The sequence below is a fragment of the Nycticebus coucang genome, chromosome 12 (genome assembly GCF_027406575.1).
Source record: "Nycticebus coucang isolate mNycCou1 chromosome 12, mNycCou1.pri, whole genome shotgun sequence".
In the NCBI taxonomy this organism is placed as follows: domain Eukaryota; kingdom Metazoa; phylum Chordata; class Mammalia; order Primates; family Lorisidae; genus Nycticebus; species Nycticebus coucang.
In genome coordinates this window covers 97,478,778-97,494,409 of record NC_069791.1, presented here as the reverse complement: position 1 = coordinate 97,494,409, position 15,632 = coordinate 97,478,778, and the positions used below count along the sequence as shown (strand labels likewise).

At 48.3% G+C, this 15,632-nt stretch overlaps 1 protein-coding gene across 1 annotated transcript in view; it reads left to right on the top strand.

Moving 5' to 3' along the window:
- LOC128562040 (lipase maturation factor 1-like) overlaps positions 1-15,632 on the top strand; it is a 95,543-nt gene that overhangs the window by 14,763 nt on the left and 65,148 nt on the right. The window contains exon 3 of the mRNA XM_053556646.1: positions 12,654-12,802. Coding sequence (XP_053412621.1) covers positions 12,654-12,802 — 149 coding nt within the window. The remainder of the gene's footprint in view (positions 1-12,653; positions 12,803-15,632) is intronic.

The following is a 15,632-nucleotide window of genomic DNA, read 5'->3' as shown; positions in this document are numbered from 1 at the left end:
ATCTTCCTGCCTCAGTCTCCTGCATAGCTGGGACTACAGGCCTGAATATAATGCCCAGCTAGTTTTTCTGTTTTTAGTGGAAACTGGCCTTCAATATCTTTTTACAAGATTTCCATAGTCACTACTAGTTTGGCTTATGGAACAATTGGTAATTTAAAAACTGGCATTTCTCATTTTATTGACAGTTAATGAGAATGTGTACAGTCAGTTTTAAACATCCCAAGCAGAAGATGAGAGAACTCTTTAACTTTTGATTATAACACATTTCAGACAACTATAGGACGACAGCGGTCAGCATCAGGACCGTCAGTGTTCTTTTTCAAAGGGGCAGCAGTGCCACATTTGCCAGTCGTCTGTTGTATTATTTTAAAGCAAATCCCTGGTATCATATTATTTCATTTGGAAATCCTCCATTATATACGTACAAGATAGAGTCCTTTTTTAAATTAATTTATTTTTATTGTTAAATCATAGCTGTGTACATTAGTGCAATCAAGGAGCACAATGTGCGGGATTCATATACAATCTGAAATATTCTCATCAAACTGTTAACGTAGCCTTCATGGCATTTTCTTAGTTACTGTATATAGACATTTGTATTCTGCCTTTAGTAAGTTTCACCTGTACCCATTCTAAGATGCACCGTAGGTGTGGCCCCACCCATTACCCTCCCTTCAACAAAACTTCCCCCCTCCCTTCCCCTTCCTTGGCCCTTTCCCAATAGTCTTGTGCTATAGTTGGGTTGTAGCCTTCATGTGAAAGCTATAATTTAGCTTCATAGTAGGGCTGAGTACATTGGATACTTTTTCTTCCATTCCTGAGATACTTTGCTAAGAAGAATATGTTCCAGCTCCATCCATGTAAACATGAAAGAGGTAAAGTCTCCATCTTTCTTTAAGGCTGCCTGATATTCCATGGTATACATGTACCATGTATATTGCTAGTCCATTGCTAGTCCATTCGTGGGTCAATGGGCACTTGGGCTTCTTCCATGACTTAGCAATTATGAATTGGGGTGCAATAAACATTCTGGTACAGATGTCTTTGTTATATTGTGACTTTTGGTCTTCTTTGTATAAACCTAGTAAAGGAATTATAGGATCGAATGGCAGGTCTATTTTTAGGCCTCTAAGTATTCTCCAAACATCCTTCCAGAAGGAACGTATTAGTGTGCATTCCCACCAGCAGTGTAGAAGTGTACCCTTTTCTCCACATCCATACCAACATCTCTGGTTTGGGGATTTTGTTATGTGGGCTACTCTTACTGGGGTTAGGTGATATCTCAAAGTAGTTTTGATTTGCATTTCTCTGATGATTAAGGATGATGAGCTATGTTTGTAGATCGTGGGTCTGTCTTCTTTAGAGAAGTTTCTCTTAAAGTCCTTTGCCCACCCTGAGATGGGGTCACGTGTTCTTTTCTTGCTAATACATTTGAGTTCTCTGTGGATTCTAGTTATTAGACCTTTATCGGAGGTATAACCTGCAAATATTTTCTCCCATTCTGAGGGCTGTCTGCTTGCTTTACTTACTATGTTCTTGGCTGTGCAGAAGCTTTTTAGTTTGATCAGGTCCCAGTAGTATATTTTTGATACTGCTTCAATTGCCTGGGGAGTCCTCCTCATAAAATATTCACCCAGGCCGATTCCTTCAAGAGTTTTCCCTGCACTTTCTTCAAGTATTTTTATAGTTTCATGTCTGAAGTTTAAATCTTTTATCCAGTGAGAGTCTATCTTAGTTAATGGTGAAAGGTTTGGGTCCAGTTTCAATCTTCTACAGGTTGCCAGCCAGTTTACCCAGCACCATTTGTTAAATAGGGAATCTTTTTCCCACTGAATGTTTTTAATTGGCTTGTCAAAGATAAATAACGGTTAAGTAGCTGGATTCATCTCTTGGTTCTCTATTCTGTTCCAGACATCTGCTTCTCTGTTTTTGTGCCAGTACCATGCTGTTTTGATCACTATGGATTTATAGTACAGTCTCAGGTCTGGTAGCGTGATTCCTCCTGCTGTGTTTTTATTGCTGAGTAATGTTTTGGCTATTTGAGGTTTTTTTCTGATTCCATATAAAACAAAGTATTATTTTTTCAAGATCTTTAAAATATGACAATGGAGCTTTAATAGGAATTGCATTAAAATTATATATTGCTTTGGGTAGTATAGACATTTTAACAATGTTGATTCTTCCCAGCCATGAGCATAATATGTTTTTCCATCTGTTAACATCTTCAGCTATTACTTTTCTTAAAGTTTCATAGTTCTCTTTGTAGAGATCTTTCACATCCTTTGTTAGGTATACTCCCAAATATTTCATCTTCTTTGGCACTACTGTGAAAGGAATAGAGTCCTTGACTGTTTTTTCAGCTTGGTTATTGTTGGTATATATAAAGGCTACAGATCTGTGTTGATTTGTAGCCTGAGACATTGCTGTATTCCTTGATCACTTCTAAAAGTTTTGTAGTAGAATCCCTAGTGTTTTCCAGATATACCATCATATCATCTGCGAAGAGTGAAAGTTTGATCTCTTCTGACCCTATGTGGATACCCTTGATCGCCTTTTCTTCCCTAATTGCAATGGCTAAAACTTCCATTACAATGTTAAAGAGCAATGGAGACAATTGCTCCTTGCCTGGTTCCTGATCTAAGTGGAAATGATTTCAATTTAACTCCATTCAATACGATATTGGCTGTGGGTTTGCTGTAGATGGCTTCTATTAGTTTAAGAAATGTCCCTTCTATACCAATTTTCTTAAGTGTTCTGATCATGAAGGGATGCTGGATATTATCAAAAGCTTTTTCTGCATCAGTTGAAAGAATCATACCTATACTACTAAACCTCTTCCAAAATATAGAAAAAGAAGGAATATTACCCAACACATTCTTCGAAGCAAACATCACCTTGATCCCCAAACCAGGGAAAGACCCAATAGGAAAAGAAAATTATAGACCAATATCACTAATGAATATTGATGCTATAATACTCAATAAGATCCTAACAAACAGAATCTAACAACACATCAAAAAAATTATACACCATGACCAAGTGGGATTTATCCCAGGGTCTCAAGGCTGGTTCAAAATACGTAAATCTATAAATGTAATGCAACACATAAACAAACTAAAAAATGAGATAGAGTCTTTTAAAACAATGTAACTACAATACTATTATCACACCAAAAAAACAGAAATTCAATCAAGTAACATTTATTCCATGCTCCAGCATTGCCAGCTGTCTCATAAGCAACTGCCTTTTTACTGTTGATTTGTACAAATAAGGATCAGACGTATTGAGTTGATATGCCCACATATCTCTTGTTGCCCCGGATCTGGGATGTCAGGCTGGGCCTGCACATGCTGGCTGCTCCTTTAGGCCTGACTCCCTTACTGCCCTGACTTCTGTGAGCCAGTGGCAAGAACTCAAGGCAGAGCTGAATCCCTTTCTGTGGCCTCCCCAGGCCTTTCTGTGATGGTGAGGTCACTGAGGAAGAACAGTGTTCTGACCTGACCCATCTATGAGAAAGTCCATTGGTCCCTCCTAGGGCCCCCAGCCCGGCGGCCATCCCTGAGCCTGCACGCCAGCAGTGTGCCAACTGCAGTGCTTGCTTGCATTTGTCATCTGAAAGTTTCTGTCAAAGTCACTCTCCCCTATAAACTCCTTGGTTGCTCTAAACCCAGTTGCTTTGAGAAAGTGTACACCGTATTCATTCCCTTTACTTAATTTTCAGAATGATGACTTGGTTCCCAAGCATCTTTGCAGGTTCTTTTTAATGTGACTTTGCTAATGTCAATCAGTGGTTGAGCTCATCTGTAATTCTCTTACTTTTGTTTTGTTTTTGAATCTTCTGTATAGGTGATTGTATTTTTTCTTTTCAACACTTATAACTGTTATGTCTTTTACTCTTAAGAATTACATAGTAGGGGTGGCGCCTGTGGCTCAGTGGGTAGGGCACCGGCCCCATATACCGAAAGTGGCAGGTTCAAGCCCGGCCCCAGCCAAACTGCAACAAAAAATAGCTGGGCATTGTGGTGGGCGCCTGTGGTCCCAGCTACTCAGGAGGCTGAAGCAAGAGAATCACCTAAGCCCAGGAGTTGGAGGTTGCTATGAGCTGTGTGATGCCACGGCACTCTACCAAGGGCAATAAAGTAAGACTCTTGTTTCTACCAAAAAAAAAAAGAATTACATAGTAAAACCTGTGTAGCAACCACTTAGGTTCTGTGGTTTGCAGTTTTGCCGGATTCCCTGGATTGTGTAGCCAATGTGTTAATCTCTGTGCCCCTGCATCACTCTGCTATCTATTTGGTTGCATTTCAGAGTGGATAGCGCGCCAGCCATTAACTAGAACACGTTGTGTGCTTAGTTTTTTCTTTTGAAGAATTCACATACAATGAAATGGACAGACCTTAAGTATGCATTTTTGGAGTTTTAAAAGTGTATATGCCTGTGTAATACAAACTCCATCAAGATACATAAAAATTGCTGTCACCCCAAAGGATCTCCTCACGCCCCATTTTGTCTCCACTCCCATTCATACCAAGATCTTTATCTATAGACCTTATTGGGCTTTTATTTATTTATTTTTATTTTTGAATCACAGCAGTTTAATAATTTAATGTCCTTTGTGACTTTCACTCACATTTTCCTTTACTTATTGGGCTTTTTGTGTATTTGCATCCATATGCTCCCCGTGAGGAGGGAACATCTGCTTTATGCTCATGCCTGGCCTGTTGGCAAACTTTCTGAAAGGCTTGTCCAAATGACATTTCTTTGTGAGGACCTCATGCCCTAGGTGCCCACATAAGAGAGACCCTCAAGAAGGGCCAATATTTTTTTAAAAGTTTTTTTCCTGTCCCATGTTCTCTCTCTTCTCCTTCTGTGATTCTGATTACATGTATGTTAGACTTTTTGACGTTTTTCTGCAAGTTCCTGAGGCTTTTCTCTTTATTATCCAGTCTCTTTTGTAAAGTCCCTGTTCTTCAATTAATATAACAACTTTGATCTATCTTCATGCTTATTGCTTTTTTATGTTATTTTCTCCAACCTGTTATTAAGGTCATCCAGAAAATTTTCCACTTCAAATATTTTATTTTTCAGTCATAGAATTTGTTTGGTTCTTTTCTAGTTCTGTTTCTCTTCTGAGTTTTCCCGTTTATGCCTTGCAAAAATACTTTTCTTTATATCCTTGCGTGTACGTTTTAGAGATGTTTCACCTCATCTGCTGTGTCACTTGTACTCTGGGTACAGAATGAACATAGAGAGGAAGTGTGTCAAACACACAGTGGCCAGTGTTGTAGGGAGGGCAAGGCACACTCTGACCCTAATAGGTCTGGGGGAGCTGTCCCTCAGAGGCCCAGTGGCCCTCAGCTCCTGTTCCGTGGGGCTTCCTGTCACTGCCAACCTGGCAGGAGGGCTGGGAACAGCTGACTTTCACAGGGTGTAAGGGCAGCATGGCCATCATGGGCTGGGGAAGAGCCCCTGTGTGTTTACCATGGGCTTCAGGAGGAAGCCCTGGGGCCACCCTGATTTCTGACCTGACCTCTGACCTGGGTGCATGTTCATGGTGGTTTTCCATTTCACACCATAACTGGACATACTTGAATCCACATGTGACAGCCTGTGTCTAGTGGCAACCAGGACACCTGGGAATGCTGACCTCTGAGTGTGTGGAAAAGATCTGGAAAAGCCAGGCATTAAAATGGATTGTCTCCCAAGGTCATGTGTGGACATCTGCTTCTACAGCATGAGGGGCCTGCACTAACATAGCTCATAGCCTCGGAGATACTGTAGCAGGGACTTTGGTGCAACTGGGCTGGAGGGAAGCCAAGGTGACATCTGTGTGCACATGGCAAGGGATGCATATGGGCCTGCCTGGCCGTAGCTCTAGAACCCACACCACAAGGTGCCTCTGAGTAGATGCTCCCCTGGGACTGGCTGAATATCAGGGTGCAAACCTGCCTATGCACCCAGGAACCCTGGGCACACAGCCACAGACAGGTACATTCAGTGGCTAAGACTGAGCAAAAGTCAAAGCCCTCCCCCATCACATGGGCTGCATTTTGAGCTCTCCAGGGCCCCGGGTAGCCATGGACACATGCGCCCAGGTCTGAAGTGTCCCTGTAGTCATGGACAGTCATGGGGCCCAGTGCTAACCAGCACTTCTGCAGGAGGCTGACAAGTCACTTTGAGGCCTATAAGCTTCAGCTAATTTTCATGCACAGGAAACAAAAGACAAAGGAATGGTAATGCCCTATGCCCTTCAGTCTGATCTGTGTTAAATATTTGGAATATATTAATCCTAAAATTTCTTTGTCACTAAGTCTAATTTCCGTTGACGGAAGCTTTTTCTTATTTATCCAAAACCAATAAAGCTCATAAGGTCATTACTGTGAATTTTGTTCTCAGGCTGGTGGAGACACCTGGATGGGGCTGAGTGGCCTGGGGCTAGGAAGTCTGGTTGTCACAGCAACTGAGCATTAACAACCACCAGGACGGCCTGGGATGGGGGGCTGCCAGGGGGGCGCGTGGGTCACAGAGGTCATTTCCTGTTGCTCTGCAGAGCCCAAGGACATCCTTAAAATACATATTAACAATTTGCTGAGTTGGGAGTGCACAATTCATCACAATTTTATTTCAAGCACAAAACCTTTAACCAGCCTCTTCTAAAAATGTCTACTTGCTAGAAAATGCTATACTGTTTATGATTGTATAGCCTCTGGTTTAAATTCCATGGCTAAGATTTGGCATCTCCCAAGGCTTCCCTGTGGGTCAGGCTGTGCATGTGAGTTTCTCATTAGCTGCCCAAGAGCACATCAGCAAAACACATACAAAGTGCTCTCTTGACGTGAACTGTGACCTGGAAGCTGGACAGGCTACGAGGGGGCTCGTGTCTAGTGGGACCTGACCATCTCAGATCAGTTCTGCAGATTCATGTGCACAGCCCAGCTCAGGCCCAGCCAGGGCACTGTAGCTGGCTCCAAACCTGGCCTGGCCGGTACCTCCAGGAACCCTAAAGGGGCGGCCTCAGTTTAAGGAGTACTAGTAACAGTCTGCTGGGGTGGGTGGTACTATCTGATCATTGCCAGCAGGCTGGAACGGTCAACAGGCCTGGGCAAGACCCCCATGTATGGTGCCTGCTTATAAAGGGATGTGCGCCACCCATGTGCTGGAGAACATCAGGGGTTGTCTACAGGACGGGCTAGCTCCATGTGTGGGTCCAGCTGGCTAAGTTAGAAACCACCACACGAGCATACTCTGGGCCTGCAGGCTGCCTCTGTGTACCACACATGAGGCTTTAGCTCTGCTTTCAAAATGCATTCCAGCATTCCAGCCCTTGGGTAGAATCTCTACGTGGATGCTGAGCAACAGTATGGGTAACAAAAGCAGGGATCTGTACTCTTCAGATTTAGAAACAGTGCCGCCCCTGAAGGCTGGGTCCCTGAGGCATTACTGCTGAAAAGAGCAGGCTTTGTCCTCGACATTATCTCTGTTTCCTCCAGGTAGCCCCTGAGACATGCCCAAGGCCCAGGGCCAAGGTGGCAGAGCCTCCACTCACCACCTTTGAAGCAGGTACTTGGCAAACATGGGCCATGAAAGGAGACACTTTCCCTGAAGTCAGAGACACCCAGAGAAGTGGGTCTCCTCCTGGGCCTTTGCTGACAGCCACCCATACCACCCATGACTCTGAGTGGTGTCAGAGAGGCCAGCTGTGTCACAGGGCTATGTGGGTCTGGCCTGAGAGTGCCACTGCTTCCTGTGCTGTCCAGGCCACATTTGGACACAGGCCTGGTGTCCAGGGGCACCTGCAGCTCTTCTCCACGATAGCTGTGGTGCAGATGAGGTTTCAGTGTGCTTTTTCATAACTTTTCATCCTAAAATATAATCTGTAAAAATTAAGGAAACTTTTAAAAGCTCCCAGCTCTCTCCAGGGCCATGATTAGAAGCCCCCAGGGTGGCAGAGGGCGGCCGGCTCAGCACTGAGTGACAGTCAGTCAGGAGGGAAGCACGGTGCTCCCTTGCCCCTGCTCCAACAGAGAAGCTAATGGATTTCCTATTTCTACTGTGGATGGTGGCTGTCATTTTTGAAGGATCCATCTGTGCTATATTTAATTACTCTCTAAGTAGCTAAAATAGTTTCAGCAAAGTTAATGAGACCTCAGTTGGTGTTTTCCTTCTTGAGTGGCCATCAAAGTGATCCACGCCTCTGAAACATGTTCAGTCATGTTTCTGCCTTGGCTAGAGGTAGCTCCACTGACCTGACACTGTGCAGCATTCACTGTATGTCTCCTTGGGCCTTTCCCCTGCTCTGGACGCCCCCTGCCTGACTCTAACTCACCCTAGAGCCAGACCCGTGACCCAGGCCAGACCACAATGTGGCTCTTGTGTGGCCCTCGCTGACCTGGAGCAGGTGGCTGCTGTTCCCCACCACACTGGCCAGGCTGCAGGTCATGGGCTTCCTCCCTGGCCTCAGGCAACAGCCTGTCCATGGGTCTGTGTAAATTCCAAAGTGGGAGCAGCTGTGGCGGAGTTGGCATCCACTCTGGACTCTGGGGTGCCTGTGCATAGTGTGCCGTGGGCAGAGCTGGCCAGCAATTAGCACAGGTGCTCCAGGCTAGCCAGTCACGGAGGGCAGGTGTGGTGTCGGGAGACCACAGGGCTGGTGCTTTTTGGGTCTCACACCCAAGGGAATGGGTCACCAAAGCCCTTGCTGGACACTGAGGTCCACATCCAGGATGTTTTATGCAGAGTCTTTTCTTGACAGTGTACCGCTGCCCTGGCAGATGGGCTGGGCCTTGCACTGTGGATTTTCCCACCAGAGACCCAGGGTACAAGCCAGAAGTAAAAGCAAAGGAGGTGCGCCTGGGGGCAGTCACTGAGCCAGGTGCCATTTCCCTCCACCTTTGGTAGTCAAGGGATGTTATTACACCTGCAGACACCTACTCCCCACACACCCCCCACCAAATAGACATGGCATGTAGGCTGGCCATCAAGGTCAGCAAGGGCCACTAGCAGGCTGGGCAGCTCTGCACATAGGGGTTTGGTCTCCTCACCTTCCCAGGAGTCTGCCCAGCCATGGTTTGTTCAAGCCCACAGATGCCTGAGCTGCAGGGTGTTACAACTGACTGAAGCTGAGCAGCTGCAGACCTCATGGCAAGTAGCCAGGGCTACCCTTGTACTTGGAGCCATGGGTGGGTTTTGGTGGCCATCCCCTACAGCTGCAGTCAGAACGGCATCAGGGTTCATTTTCCCTGTCATGTCTGAGCTATGTGTACTCTTGGGGTGTAGTCCCAGCATCAGGACAGTGTCCATGGCCTCCCCACTGGGATGTCCCTGAGGGACAGAGAGTGACCCTGAGAAAGGCAGCACAGCCCTGGGTGCCATGTTCCTCTCACACAGGTCTGTGGGTCTTTTCCAGTTGACTGCCTCGGTCCTCACTGGTATCATTGAAGGATGAATGTTCCAGAAGCAGACTCAGGTGCTATGTGGGAGCCGTCCTCTGAGGTCTCCTCATGAGCCTTTGCTGACAGCCACCCACAAGGTCCCAGAGAGACATCTCCTGCCACAAAGAGTAGGACCTGCCTGGAGCCACTGCTCTCATTTACCCTCCCACCCCCTGCCGTAGGTCATAATGCCCAGGCACTGCACCTGAGGCCCTCATCACTGGCAAAAGGCACTCGACGACCTGCAGGTCATGGCTGCATGGTCCTGTCTCCCGAAGGAGCCACTGCCTTCTGGTCGTGCCTGCAGAGACCCAGCACCCCAGCCTAGCATGGCCCCACCACCCCAGCAGGGTTCTGGCTGTTTATGTTTTTAGAGGATGCATAGTCCACCACACTGAAGCGGAGAACAATGACACGCCTTGTGCAGGCAGCACAGCTGCTGAGATTCCACAGGATCCGAGCAAAGAAAACAGGAGCAGGTGGGTCCATGGTGACCCTTTCCTTCCCAGAGCATCCATGAGGGGCCTGCAGCCAGCCAGGGTAGCTCTGGCTTCTGCTGGGAAGATTGGAGCCCATGAGCCCTGGGGGCATGGGTGAAGGGTCCCACTGCAGGAAGGGTCCCACCCCCAGAGTTCTGGTGGTGATGGCTGCCCTCAGTACTCCCACCCCTCTAAAACAACACCCACACTGACCTACCATGTCCAAGCAGCTGCTGTGGTGGGCCACACCAGTTCTGCTTGTTCTAGAACTTTCTGTAAATGGAACCACATAGTGTTTGCCCTTGTCTAATGCCTTGTTTATTCATCACGCTTTGGGGATCCACAAGTTTCTTGTGCTGTTGACTCTGCAGGAAGCATCAGCTGCTACTTAAGTTGCTGTGGTCCAAGGGTCCCTGATAGCAGGTAGGGGCTCTGCATGTAGGAGCTCGTAGGGACGCAGGTCCCAGCCTTTTGGTGACAATTCTGTGCTCCAGAGCCTGGAAGGCAGCTCAGAGTCCCAAGGCCCACCTGTACCCACTGTGTCCTGTGTCCTCCCACCCCGGAAGGACCTGAGAGGCTCCAACTGCTGCAGCCTTGTCCAGGCTGCCCTGAGTGTCCTCCCACTGCTGCAGCCATGTCCAGGCCACCCTGAGCATTCATCTCCACATGCTCATGTGTGCTGCTCCTGGCTCCATCAGGCCCTTTCCTACCTCCGCATGGGGCATGGGTGTTCCTCCAATCACAGCTTCCTGCCAGAACCAGCCAACCGTGACCCACAGGGCGGTCGGGGTTGTTTCTTGGCCTCCCCTTCGTGGCAGGTCCATGTCTTATGGGTGACACAGTCATTAAAACATAAACAGGAAACCAAGCTCAGGGCCAGAAGATTGGGGCACAGATCCTCAGGGCCTCCTGCAGCTCAGTGAGAAGGTTGGGGGGCAGAGAGGGCACAATTGCAAGTTCCTACTTCTTAAAATGCTTTTTATCTTTTAGAGCAGTTTTAGATTTACAGGAAAACTGCCAAGTTGATGAATTGAATTCCCATTCCCCAGATAGTACCATCACCGTGCATTAATGTGGCACGGGGATCAGGCTCGCTGATGGAGTCCTCACTGACTCCTGCTCCTCAGCTCTTCTGACTCCCCTTCCAACCTAGAATCCCACCCAGGACCCCAGATGACAGTTGGTTGTCACATTTCCTTAGGCTCCTGGAGGCTGGGGCAGTTTCTCAGGCTTGCCTTGTTTTTAGTGGCCTGTTCAGGTTTGATTTTTGTTTGTTTGTTTGTTGCAGTTTTTGGCTGAGGCTGTGCTTGAACCCGCCACCTCCAGCATATGGGGCCGGTGCCCTACTCCTTTGAGCCATAGGCCCCTGTACAGGTTTGAGCAGTGCTAGGCATATACATGAGGTACCTGTCTATTGGGGCTTGTGGGTTGTTTTTCTCATAGTCTCCCAGGCTAGGGGAGGAAGACCACCCAGTTAAAGGCTTTTCCACACACAGGCCCTGGGTGCCACCACCCACACAACTCATCCCCTAGGACTTTGCCCGGCACCTGGCAGGGGCCATGCTGTCATCTTCTCCACGCCAACAACTCCCCTCCTATCCTATGCTCTGGGAGGTTGTCCCTCTGTGCAGCCCATACACGGGGCCTGGGGCTCTGCCCTGTGTGAGTGTGAGGGTTCTTCCTCAGGTGGTGTATCCCTGGTTCTCCATTTATTGGTTTGATAATTTATGTCATTGTGGACTCATGGATATTTTATATTTCCTATTATCAGTACTGATTTGTTACCTTTTCCTTTATGAACTTTAACAGTAAAATAATTACTAACATACAGAGAAGTCTGTAACGGAGCATGAGGATCCCACTGTACACCTCTGTCCGATTTCCTCCTAGTGACCCAGGGCCCTGTGTGACTGCACCCAGCACTTGTGGGTGCTGCCTTCATTGTGAATCACTGATTGGTGTCACTTGCTGCCCTTCAAGCCCAGCAGAATGGGCTGGTGGGTCCCTGGTACCTGGGATGGTAAGCCATGTGGCAGCTGAGATAGGGTTTGGCTTGGTGGCTTCTCTGAGAACTAAGGGTGCCCATCCCAACGGGGAGAAGCAAGCTGAGGTGAACGACTCATCAAGTTTCTTGTGCTGTAGACTCTGCAGGAAGCCTTAGCTGCTATGCTGCACGGGGAGTTCCTGTGTCAGGCAGGGCCCCAAGGGGCTAGCAAGTGGCAGTTTCTTTTGGATCTACCCTTATTGGTTTCCATGTCTCCACCTGGTTTCCTGCCTCCTCCCAGAAGACAGGTCACAGGGGCTCTGCTGTCCCCTGCAGGTGGCCCTGCTTCCATAGGATAAGGGTCTGTCTGGATGGACAGTCCTTAGGGAGGGGTGTGCAGAGCTGAAGCTCCACGTTTGAGCCCACAGGCAGGGCTTTCGGCTGCCATGGGCAGCGCATGCTCAGGGCCCAGTGTCATACTTGCATAGCATCCTCAGGGTATCAGGAGTCAGGCGGGCCTCCCGCTCCAGGGGTAAAGGGCGTCAGAGGCCTGTACCCAGAGCCCCCACCTCTGGACGCTCTTGTGTCCTGCATAGATGCTCACTGCCATTCAGAATGACACAGGGGTTTGTCGTGCCTCTTTGTCACAGCTCAGTCCTATTTGAAGGTCTGTTTTTGTTAGTTTGTGGAGGGGTTTCTTTGTGCTCAGTCTAGCTTCCGCTAACTCTGCCTTTGTGTTTCTCATGGTTATCGTTTCAGGATGGGAGTCCCAGCTTCTGGAAACAGGGTTTCTGGGGGTGTTTCTGTGCCCACTGTGGACCTTGTCGCCACTGCCCCAGCACACGCCCACATCCCAGGTTGTCCTATGGGGCTTCCGGTGGCTGGTGTTCAGGATCATGCTTGGAGCAGTAAGTAGATTTGTGATTGGTGACCTTTGGGAGGTGACAGGCTAGAAACATGCCCGTGGCCCTGCTGAGCCCTGCAGCTTCCAGGAGAAGCAGGGATGTGGCCCCCTGCACTGACCTGTGGCTTGCTGTCCTCCTTCTCTCCAGCCTGACCGGCTGCATGTCCTTCTGCCTCCCTCAATGACCTGCTGAGCACTTGGAACTCAACCTCTCTTGCTGCTGGGCTCGGGTTCATTTCTGTAGGAAGCACCCACATGGGAGGGCCCATTTCACTAGGAGCCTCTCGGGGAACAGCACGGGTTCTGGAGTGTTTGACGTTGCAAAGATTGTTTTTAAAGTATAAGAGTCACCTGCCACTGCAGGCGAATTGCCTCGCATTCGGGTGTGAGAATCATACGTGTCGTCTGTGACTGTCACGCTGGGAAGGCCGGTGTCTTCCATCTTTTGAACACCAGCTTATTTGGTTTTATGTGCGTCTCTGTACAGCTGTGCTAGAATCTAGAATGGACTTACCGGCTGCACATGCCTTCTGCCTATCCCAGGGGCTGCTCTGTCTGTGTCTATCCTCTGCTTTTTGCTGGTCCTTAGAGATACACAGTGGAAGAAGTACACCCATCTGCTTTTAATCCCAGCCTTGGTTATCTTTAAGGTTTCCACAACATTCCTTGAATTTTGAAGTCAAGAGTGACATGGTTCCTTCTTCTAACTGCCCTAAGCAGAGAGTTTGACAACTTTTACTCTTTCTCTTCCACTCTTTGTTAATTATATCTTAATTTTTCTGCTAGAATTATGATAAAGCTTTAATGTTTTATACTGGAAACCTCATGCATGTATGCTCTCTAAGCATGTTTGTTTAAGGCCTTTAGACAGGTGGGGGCCCTGTATAAGTAGGGAGAGTCAGAATGGCCCTGGCCCTGGGGTAGCTGTCACACAGGACCTTCCTTATACAGTCACCTGACATCTCCTCCGCTTTGGCTTAAAGAGTCTCACGGTTTCCCCCACTAGCCCTGGCCTGTGTTGGGGCAGGCCCCGAGATGCTATGGGGCCATGTCATCTGCACTGACCACAGCCTCCACATGACCCAAACTGGGCTGAAGTTCTCTATGAAGAGCTACCTAGGGCCGTCAGCATGGTGTGCCTGTCCCTGGGAGCCCTCATCACTCATTGCAGCCCTTGTGCCTATCTCCTTGGCACCTGCACCCCTCACACCAGCAGCCCTAAGGAAAGCTGCATGAACATTTGCCCTGCAAGGGAGTGACAGGCCAGGTCCTGGGTGAGACAGCTTCTGAGGTGTGAGGGTCCCGATACCTTCCCAGGGTCAGGCCCACTGCTCCCTCAGAAAGAGCTGCTGAGTTAGTCTCGGCAGTCCCGGTGTCAGCAATAGCAGACCCCCAGCATGGGGTTTCCACATGGGGCCCTCATCCCCATGTGATGTGGGCTAAGGCCTTCTTCTTTTCCTCCCTGCATCCACAGCACATGGGCCTTGGCCCCCAGGTGCTCTTGCCCTGAGGACATCACAGTGGCCCCGACAGCCAGGGAGTGACAAGAACACATCACATGAACAGAACAGAACACATCACATAGATCCCTATGGGTGGCAAGGTGCCAGTGCACACCTGATGACTTGATCATCTTTGATTGCTCCCCTAGATCCTTGTGTTTTTGACCTTGTTAGGATCAAAAGCAGCCCAGTTCCTAGGAGCACACTCACATGCTTTGACACCACCTGGCATGGTGACTGTGCATAGTTAGCTGCCCTGCAGTGCTCCAGTGGGCAGGGTGCCCAGGCATGGTGCTGGAGGCAGCTGGGTGAGACCTACCATGTCTGTCTATCCAGGGGCTGACCTGCAACTGCTCACTGGGGCTGGGGGCCCAGTTCCGCCTCCTGCCAGCCTGGGGTGCATGGGGCTGCAACAGCACATGGGAGGGGCTGGCAGGGGTGGGAGCTTTGTGGTGCCTTGCTCAAGGCCCCAGCCCAGGTAGAAGGAGAGTGGCCACAGATAACTGGAAGTGGCCTGTGGGGTGGGGTTCAAACCCCACAGGGAAGTGTGAATGCATTTTTCCAGTTAATAAGATAGGAGGTGTTTTCATGGTTTCTTTTGGTGAAATGTTGAAAATCTTAGTTGTCTCCAATCACAGCACAGATATTCTTAGCAGGCTATAGTTCCTCATCCATCTAAGACTAGATTCTTCCCTCAGCCAGCTTTAATAAGCATACATTGTATTAACTGTTTCAAAGGGCTTTATGTGAACTACTGTCACGTTAGGTGAAGCAGCATCAAGGTAAAGATCAGGGCAGAGAAGCCCAGCCCTGTGGAGAAGCCCAGTTCTGCAGAGTAGCCCAGCTCTGTGGAGAAGGCGAACCCTGTGGAGAAACCCTGCTTTGTATAGGAGCACAGCCCTGAGATGATTCTAGGTTCTGTGGAGTTTCCTAGCTTTGTGGAGAAACCTAGCCCTTTGGAGAAGCCTACCCCTATAGAGAAGCTCAGCTCTGTAGAGAAACCTAGCTCTGTGGAACAGCCTGGCCCTGTGAAGAAGCTGAGCTCTGTAGAGAAGCCAAGCCCTGTGTGGAGAAGCTGTCAGACTGTTTTGTGCAAGGTTCATGATGCCAAGAGTTGAACAAACTCCCACGATGCCTGACAGAACGCAGTGAATCATTAGCACATTCAGAGCACCTTTTATGGCATTTTGATTGACTATTAGTGCAGCTGGATAAAAAATTATCAGGTGCACTAAAAGGTATAATTACCTGATATCGTCTTATGTTGGATATTTTTAATCTTACTTCAGTGGAGAGCAGGAAGATCGAGCTAACTGATAAAAAAGAATGACA